The sequence below is a fragment of the Hydractinia symbiolongicarpus genome, chromosome 9 (genome assembly GCF_029227915.1).
Source record: "Hydractinia symbiolongicarpus strain clone_291-10 chromosome 9, HSymV2.1, whole genome shotgun sequence".
NCBI classification, from domain to species: domain Eukaryota; kingdom Metazoa; phylum Cnidaria; class Hydrozoa; order Anthoathecata; family Hydractiniidae; genus Hydractinia; species Hydractinia symbiolongicarpus.
In genome coordinates this window covers 26,594,736-26,605,050 of record NC_079883.1, presented here as the reverse complement: position 1 = coordinate 26,605,050, position 10,315 = coordinate 26,594,736, and the positions used below count along the sequence as shown (strand labels likewise).

Below are 10,315 nucleotides of genomic sequence, written 5' to 3'. Positions count from 1 at the left end.
ATGCTTTGCTCCAGAACTCACCATTCTCCATGTCGAGACGCTTCATCTCACATTTCTCTATGAAGGTTTCGATCTCTGCGATGCTTGATAAATACTTAGAGCTCTTAGTTTTTGTGATAGAGAGATACACCACCTCCACCTTGGTGAATGTTGCAGCTGAAACTATAAACATTTACTCGCATGTCTATATAAGGGGTGATTTTGTCCATGATAGCACTCGTAAGTGGTTGATTTTGACACGATTCTCATCCTGCAGCCTTTGTATATCATTTTCATCAAGTATATACCGAATTTCTTCGATTCCTTCTAAATCCATGGGCTGCTTCTTTTTTCGTGGAAATAGGTGTTTGATATCTTCGATTCCCTTATATTCGTCTTGTATATCCTCCAAGCTGTAGTAATTCTCATGTGCTTCCTGCTCGACCTCATCTTGAAGCGTCGTTCCTCTCGAAAGTTGTTCTTTGCTTATTTGTAATAATGAGTAATAGTATCCCGCACACTTTTTAACCGAGCAGTTAGAGCATTGGAAGTGGCTGTCACTGACGCTGATACAGCGTTGTATAATTTTGTCATTGCATTTCTGAAAAAACCTATTTTTCTCTTTTATTATATACAGATTTTTTTTATCGGGAAGATTATCGGGAAGATTTGTAGGATGCCGTTGAAGTTTTGCGCAAAATTAATATAAATTATAAATTTATGCTGATGACGTCACAGATTATTCGTGCATAGATTTTATTTTGCATAGGGCTAAAATATGCTGATATCAGCAGCAAAAAACTGAAAATAATAAGTGAGAACCGCTTTTTGTCAAAAGATCCCAGGGTTTCGCGACGTTTTCCATGGTATTTGATTGCGCTGAAACTTGTGAAAACGACAACGGAACTCTTATGAAGCTAAGGAATCATCACTTGGAACTGAAGACTATGCAAAGAAATGCCATGAGTAGTGCAAGTGAAAGGATAGGAAGTTTTAAACAATTCTTTCATTGGATTCACAAGACTTGCAATAATAATTAAAGAACAGAAAACCCTTTAGGGTGTAATGATGGTGGGGTCACATATGAGTATATAGCTATCTAGATATGTAAGGCATCAAAAGTGTTGTGACAGCGAACAGAAACCCATTTTTGATAATAAATTTCTGTATAATTTCAGGTTTCTTTTTTTGAAGCTATAATACGAAGTGATATATTGCCGGTATGGTTATTGTATTGTCCAGGTTGAAAACTTAGGGGAAGTATATAATGTGTCACAAACCCAGTGGAGCACTTATAGCAATACAGCATTAAAGGTGTAGTATCTTTTTTCAAAAACTAACATATACAAGATTAATGATAAACTTATTGTTACTTCGGCAAAGCAAATACAGTTGTTTGGCATTGTTTATTTTTCAGAATAACTTCCTGTGGATATGCAAACCAAATTACTATCTTATACTTGTCCCTAGCGCTTCTTGTTTCTCTACGATATACCTTATCGGTAAAAGAAAAGTCGGCAAAAAGTTACAAAATTTTGCTAAGTGACTGATATTTTTTGCCAACTAAAATTTTTTCCAACTTTTTTTTTCTAACCTAACTCTTTTTGCCGACATTTTTTTTTCCGATCTAACTCTTTTTCCGACTTTTTTTCCGACATCCTTTTTGCTGTTTTTTCTTCCTTTTTATTAGTTTCCTTACTTTTTATTAGTTATATGTAATCATTCTTTATGAGTGATTAAATTCAAAAATTAATCGGCAAAAGGTGACTAAATTTTGTCCAAGTGACTAATATTTTTACCGACTTTTTATTTTTGCCGGCTAATTTTTTTGCCCACTTTTTTAAAATTTTTTTTGAATTTTAGTATTTATAATAGATGATATATATAATTTTGCCCTGAACATAGACACAGCTGATACTTTTGTCACCATGTATTTCAACATAAACAAGTATACAGCCATTCACTTTGTTGCAAGCAATATGAACTGATTAATGCATACAATTTTGCTTCCAACACTGCCTTAGATGTTAGTCATAAGAAAAAGAAATAGTCTGGTAATTCTGAGCTGTCCATAATGCGTTTTTATTGTTCAGAAGCAGATATGTTCCTTAAATCAGTTTGGCCTAAGTATATTTCAAGTGACAAATAGTTTCTAAGACGCCCACACCTTTTGGAGGACGTGTGCTTCTTAGGCACCCTTTGAGCTCTGCTTAAATGACCGTTTCTAAGTCATTTTAAACTTTGTTCTGAGGGAGAGCCTACGCACAACTCATTCTCAGAGCGAAATACATTGTTGTCGGTTTGATAGCACAAGTGGGTATAGTTTAATTACTGTAGCAGGTTACCGACTTAATAAATAAAAACATCTGATTAAAAACGGTCGGTCGGGCTGACCGTTACACCATAGCTATTTGCTTCTTCCGCCCACCTGCAGGTTTTCCTATAGCTGATTTAGTCAGCGAGCAAGTTACCTTATGTGTTAGAAACCTTACCTTTAATCTACACATTATCTGAAGAAAAGCATATATACCATGAATTGATAATTTCGTATTCTTAAATCTTCTTAAAAAAAACAATAATATAGAACACGGCTCAGCGCGTTGTGAATGTTCAAATTACTTGAAATTATTCAGAAAAAGGCACAGGAGCTTTCCAATTCAGCTCAAATCTGGAGGTAAAGCGGAGCAACAAAAAAGCTTAAAATACACAAGTAAAGTCGATTACCAATAAATTATTTTAAAAGACAAAAACAATGTTAATACTATCGTTTCACTGTTAAAAGCGATGCAACCTAGTAACAGCGGAGAAATATCGCTTAAGACATGTTAGTACGAATATATATACAACCATTGTAACTCAAACGGATGTTAAAAGACAATAAAAATAGTACTAAAAGCAAAATTACAAAACAATTGAATAATTATTTGTACCATAATTAGTAAAATATAGGTGTCAAAAATGCCGACTACCGTTTCTTGTTTACAGCATACTCCTCCTTCTACGGACGTATAATCTGGGCAAAAATCCGGGTTGGGGGTACGAGCCGTACTTATTGACTTTTTTACTAAACTGATACTTTATCCCCTTGCTTCAAACTTATTTGTTCTGCTAGACAAAAAATAAGCAAAAATATCAGTCATATTTCTATACGCTGATATCATATGACTTTTATAATTAATTACTTTTATAATTAATCCAATCTGCAATATTTTCCAAAACATATCTACCTTTGAAGATTCTTGAACCAATTAAAGCTTCAAGGTGCCTTTTTCCTTCTGCATTGTTGATGTTACTTTTTACGAAAATTTTACTTACTTTACATTGAAATTCAGTTTTCACAATAAGCCACGATTTACTAGCTTTAGGAAAATAGTCAAAGTCCGGGCCGAGTTCGGACAACTTTCTCCACCAGAATAACAAATTTTGATAAATCAAGCAACCGAAAATTCGTAGCATATGCTAACATTTTTGTTGAAGTAATAGGTAATTTATCCGGTTTTTTTGAAAATTACCATCATCAATGGTATAACTGCAACTATGTATATTGCTATGGTTATCGGGTTACCTCGAGTCGCACCTTCTTAAGATTTTACTTCAACACCACCGTTGACAAATACAAAACATGGTAAAGCAGCTACAACAATTTTTTACATGAATAGCCATTGAAAAACATACCACAGCAACGTTATGCAGAAACATCTTTCTGTTCATTACATAGAATGGATTAGCAACATCAATTACCAAAACTGCTTTTGTTTCCTTTTCTTTGAAGACATCTCGCGTTGCGTGTATGGCAGCTTCACATCCATCTTCCTATCCAGCCCGCACCTACAAAGAACCAATAACTTTTCAAGCAATTCGTTGTAAAATTGTACCAACACCAATCGGCTTCAAACAAGGTTAATTGCCAAGGGGAATTAACCAGCAGGATAGAAAAGCCTCCAGTGATTCAGTTTGCTCATTTGTTGTATAATGTTTCCTGATTACATTAACAAATGCTTTCAATAAATCGGTAGAACAGTTTTGCCGCAAATCTATGTACACATTCTCCTCCACCGTCACGGTCCAGCCCAGAAGGCCCTGAACAACCTCTCGTCTTAAATGCAGCCACGGCATCAATGCTTACGATAAATGCTTACGGATTTGATTGAATGTATTTTGGTTGTGGCTGTTGAATTTCCAGATAAATTCGGATACAAATAAAACTTTATTTTAAAACGTGACTATATTTTTAAAGAACGAAATCTAAACTAACATGTGCGAGAATATAAATACATAATAAGAGCAGCTAGAGGACTGGGGAAGATATAAACAAATATGGTAACCACATCCTCCCCCCTAGCTGCCTAAATATCTTATATATAACAAATACGTGATGAACTATAAAAGTGTCAACAAATGTATAACATAATGTCTTTATGTTTCTTATTTAAATGTTCGTTATGATATCATTTTCGTCAATGAATGTGATATTTACTTCTTCTTTCTTTTCAGCTTCGTCTTTCGCTAATTCAACAGGATAAAGTTTGTTTATCGGTCTTCTTATTGTATGTGTGTTTCCATTGAGAACATATCTAACGACAGCTCCGCGTTTCTTGCCGTCACGTGATGGTACGAACTCTTCAACGACTCCCATTTTCCAATTTTGTCTCGGTTGCTTTGCTTCCTCAATTAAAACAACATCGTTGATTCGAATAGAAGTTTCACCACGTGATTTGCCAACTCTGTGATATTCGCGTAACTCTGTCAAATATTCGCATTTCCATCGATTCCAATAGTGGTTTATGATACGTTGCAAATGATCATAACGTTGACACAAATCTTTTTCATTTTCATCGCTATCAATATGTGAGGCTTCCAAATTAATTTTTCTCCCAAATAATAAATGGTTAGGTGTTAATGGTTGCTCACCTATGTTTTCATACAAAAATGTCAGCGGTCTGTTATTAATAACTGCTTGAATTTCAGCTAGAACAGTCAGTAGTTCTTCATACGATAATCTGGTATTGTGTAAAGTCTTCTTTAAACAACGTTTAACGGATCTTACAAGTCTTTCGAACATCCCTCCCCACCAAGGAGCGGCTTCTAAATTAAAATGCCATTTAATTCCTCGATTTGACGAAAATCGTTGCGTATCTTCGGCAATGAATTGACTACCATTATCAGAAATAATTTCAGAGGGAATACCTCGTTCACTGAAAAATCGGCGAAGACTACGAATACAACCTGAAGACGAAGCATCAGGAACTAAATCCAAATGTAAAGCTCTGGTACTGGTACAAGTAAATAAGAACACCCAAGCTTTATACATACTTCCACCATGATAAACATTTCGAACATATAAAGGTCCGGCATAGTCGAGACCAGTATGTTTAAACGGATGATGATTGGATAGTCGTGATTTCGGTAATGCTGGTGAAACAGGATACGCATAAGATTTCCCTTCATAATAACGACATAAATAGCACTGTCGGATTAACTGCTTTATGTAATTTCGTGCTTTTGGAATCCAAAATTTCGATCTGATGGCATTAAGTGTTTCTTTCAAACCATTATGCAAAACTTGAACATGATAATGCAAAATGACTAGCCTAGTTAAAGGATTTTTTTTCGGTAAAAATATCGGAAACTTAGTATCAAAGTCTAAAGGAGCGTTTTCTAAGCGTCCCTTACAACGAATAATACCATCAATATTTTGAAATCGTAAATCTTTTTGTAACTGCTTGTAACTCGGAAGTTGAATTATATCTTTTTGCGCATATTTAATCCACAGTTTTTCTGCATGCAACTGCTCGTCCTTTGTAACAAATGTATGTAAAACCAATTCTTCCTTACGACGCTTTTTTCTGAGGTTTCCAACAAATCGTAAAACCAATGCGGTAATTCGCAATAAACGTGTGTAATTAGAATATCGTGCAATGTTCATAAAATTTAAATCAATTTCTTCTTCGGTGCTCTCCTCTGATTCGTCGTTACCAACAATTAAACAAGTCGAATCATCAACCTTGAAATTACTGAAATTAAAACTCGAAGCTGAGATGTTAGTGTCGCGCAAGAAATCAGGTCCTGAAAACCATAAGTTATTGTTCACCAACTCAGATACCAAACAACCTCTCGACAAAATATCCGCAGGATTTGCCTTTGACTCCACATGAAACCAACTGTCCGGTGAAACTAAATCACGAATGATACCAACTCGCCGTTCGACAACCACCTCATACTTCTTATTAACATTTTTAATCCAATATAAAACAATAGACGAATCAATCCAACACCGTGTCACAGAAATATCATAAACCAAACTCAACTCATCACGAACATACTTCACCAGCTTCGCTAACATCACTGCACCATACAGCTCCAATCGAGGTATCGTGACCGGTTTAATTGGCGCGATTCTCGACTTAGACGTCACTAACTTCGTAAAAAAACTACCATCAGCATGTTCGAACCTCAAATAAACACACGCACCGTAACCTTTCAAAGAAGCATCAGAAAAACCATGCAATTGTACATCAACAATATTCCCGCCATCGTAACATCGTGGTACATTCAAATGTGAAAAACTTTTAAAATCATTGTACGTAACTCGCCACTCGTCCAAAACCTGTCCACTCAACTCGATGTCCCAACCAATTTTACCTACACAGGTTTTTTGAAACAATGTTTTTAATCGCATAACAATAGGGTTAATAAGACCAAGAGGGTCATAAATGGAAGCGGTAAATTTAATCAATTGTCGTTTTGTCGGTATGTCCTTCGCTAACGATAAAATGTCGTCGAATGTGAATAAGAGCGAATCTTTCTTTTTATCCCACAAAACACCAAGAACTTTGGTAACATGTCCGGTATGAGCAACATGGGGTTTGGTAACTAATTGTTCCAACTCTTCGGAATTCGAATGAAATTTATGCAGATTGAAATTTGCTTCAGCGAGACGTTGTTTACATTTCTGGTAAAAATCATGTGCTGCATTAACAGTAGCGCCACCGGAAGTTAGATCATCAACGTGAAGTGAACTCAATAACTTCTGTACAAACAAAGGATCAACATGATTAAACGATTCAGCATGCTTAATAAGAGTGGCACTAAGGAGGAATGGTGACGAACTTACACCAAACAATACTCTACTCAATCTATAAATACCAATTTCTGCAGTTTCAATGTTTTGTTCTGATAAATTATGTAAATCTTTAAACCAAATAAAACGAACAAAATCACGATCGGTTGGATGTAAGCTAATTTGTAAAAATGCCTTCTCGATATCAGCAATGAAGGCTACTTTGTGAGATCGAAAGCGCAATAAAACGTTATATAAAGGCTCCGTTAAAGATGGTCCAGCATACAAACAATCATTTAATGAAGACAGTCCCACCGATTTTGAACTTGCATCGAATACCATGCGTACTTTGGTGCTTGGTTTATCATCACGAATGACTGGTCGGTGTGGTAAATAGTGAACTTGTCTTTTGGTACAATCGTCGTTGGTAACTCTTTCAATGATACCTTGTTCAAGCTGTTCTTTGAGGATACTGTTATAATTACGCAATAATTCGGGATTATTTTTCAATTTATGCCTCAATGATTCAAGTCTCTTTGAAGAAACACAATAATTATCAGGGAGCACATCGTGATCATCCTTAAAAGGCAGCCGCACCTCGTAACGTTTAGTCTGCGCGCTGAATTTAACATTTTCACAAAAATTTTCAACAGCTGGTTGTTCCTCGATACCAGCGTTTTCGAAGGACCAAAACTTTTCCAACTGATTATCCAACTTATCTTCGACAAACTCAGCCCCAATCTTCAATACGTTTGCTACCAAGACTGCACTTCTACTACCTTCACTCGACCCTATGCGTCCACTTACAATGTATCCAACCTTTGAATTTAAAGCAACTGGCCCATCCTCACCCCGAACTATACCACCATCAAAAAATTTCCAATAATTATCAGCACCCAACAAGACATCCACCTTCAAATCTCTATTATTACAGTTACTGTCAGCTAAACGTAAGTCTTTCAAGTGTTTATACTTCAAACAATCGTTAAAATTCTGTCCTGTTAAAGGATGACAAATATTTTTCAAATAACAATCAACGTTGATTTTATCTCCATCTAAACCGATCACTGAAAACTGCACCCTATCTAAAGTTTCTTTGAACGAATGTTTACCAAAAATACGGATGCAAATCTCACGCTTACCAACAACCTTTAATTGCAATTTTTCACATAACTCGGGCGATATGTAACTTAATTGGGAACAGTTATCGAACAAAATTCTCGTGTTCTCAATTTTTGAAGGATCAGTAGTATTAACAACTTTAACTTTAGCGGTTTGCAACATAACGGAACTCGGAATGTCGAGCGAATTTGAAATTGTAACCAACGAAGTGGCACCAGCAACATTTTCTGGTTTTTCTTGTTCGGTTCCATCCTTATCTCTACGACCTTGGTCAACGTCCCTTTTCTTATCACAAATAGCAACATGGTGTCTACCCGAACACTTTAAACAACTAATCTTAGAATAACAAGACTTGGCTAAATGTCCACCTTTCAAACAAACAAAACATCTCTTCTTGTCACGTAACACGTTTTTCCTTGCGTCGAAATTAGTGATTATTCGGCATTGCTGTGATTTATGCGATTTGTCACAAAATATGCATCTATAATTATTCTGATTATTCTGATGATTGCGATAATTATGCTGATTGTTCTGATACTGATTGTGCGGAAGATCACGGTTCGATTGATGTGAATAGTGAACTGGTAATGCCGATGATGAAAACGGGTTGTTATCGTGTGGCTGTTGTAAAGAATATGCAGATTTCTCACGAACTTCGATCTCCGATTTTAACGCTCTTAAAACTAACTTCATATCCCAGCAATCTTTGTCGTTAAATTGACGACTAATAATTAAATTAAGCTCTTCTGGAAGTTTCGACATAAGTACCGGTATTAATAGCGGACCATAATTTTCAGACGTGACATCTAAATTTTCCAGACTTCTCACTTGTGTCTCAACGTTGTCAAATACATTACGCAATGTTTCTATGTTAGTTAAGTTATTCGCCTGTTCAAGTTTCAGTAATTTTTTCATATGTGCTGAAATAAGTAACTGTTTATTATTATATCTCTCTTTCAGTAAATCAACGACGGTTTTATAATTTTCATTGCTAAGTCTAAACCCAGCGATACAACTTGCAGCGGGACCTTCTACTAGATTTTTTAAATAGGTCATTTTTTGAACGTCGGAAATATCGTCATTAGTGTGTACGGCACATTCAAAGCTATCCCAGAAAGTCGACCAGTTTTCCGGATGCCCATCAAAGGGCTGTAAATGTAAGCGAGGCAATTTTATTAGTTTACTGTGGCTGAAAGTGCTTCCTGCTTCTGAAAAATCCTTTTTGGCTGATCGTTTTTCTAAAAATGATTCAAACAGACGAAGTTTATCCTTTAACATCATCATTTCCTCCGTACTAGAATCTTCTTCCTTGTCGATATCATCCTGCTCTGTCAAGCAATCCATAATCGACTCGTTTAGTTCAGCAACTTTCGCTATTTTTTCCATCAAAGTATCACGGATCGACTCAATTTGACGAACATCTGCAACATTATCGGTATATGACGAAATAATTGTCTCTCCCCTTGTAATTAATTTGTTTGCAGTTCTAACAACAGACTTTCTAACTTTGTTGTACTTCGCGAAATCACCCATTTTTAAAATCAAAACAACACCAAACTTTAAACCAAACCAATAAAAATAAGACAACTAAAAACCACTAAATAAAACCATAGATACATAAGCAAAGTATCTCTCCGAGGGCTCCAATGAATTTCCAGATAAATTCGGATACAAATAAAACTTTATTTTAAAACGTGACTATATTTTTAAAGAACGAAATCTAAACTAACATGTGCGAGAATATAAATACATAATAAGAGCAGCTAGAGGACTGGGGAAGATATAAACAAATATGGTAACCACAGCTGTTGTTCTGATGGACTTTGATTGTATTAACCATAAATTTTTGATTCCAAAGTTATATGCGTACAGTTTTTTTCTTGTATTCTCTCTTTTGCGTATAGTTATTTAATAGTTATTTTGAGTATAGTTACTTCATCGTATAAAGTAGAATTAGTGTAACCATGCCGACCTGGATGTTCGCAAAATTTTACTGAGGAAAAAACATATTTTGGATATGTGTTAGATTTTGTCGTTTTTTTTTTTACTTTCGCATATCTTCATCTCTTGACGACACGCAGTACTACCTATATATCTATTTGCAACGTGGAGTAGTGCTTTTATATCTCTTAACAACTTGCACTTTCAGATCTG

General features: G+C 35.5%; 1 protein-coding gene across 1 annotated transcript; it reads right to left on the bottom strand.

Annotated features, from left to right (window-relative positions):
- Window positions 1-4,185: 4,185 nt before the first annotated feature.
- Window positions 4,186-9,962, bottom strand: LOC130656585 (uncharacterized). Its single transcript, XM_057459473.1, has 2 exons — window positions 5,167-9,962; window positions 4,186-5,064 (listed from the first exon to the last, which is right to left on the bottom strand). The coding sequence occupies exons 1-2, from the start codon at window positions 9,692-9,694 to the stop codon at window positions 4,409-4,411; spliced, it is 5,184 nt and encodes a 1,727-aa protein (XP_057315456.1). The 5' UTR covers window positions 9,695-9,962; the 3' UTR covers window positions 4,186-4,408.
- Between the last annotated feature and the right edge of the window lie 353 nt (window positions 9,963-10,315).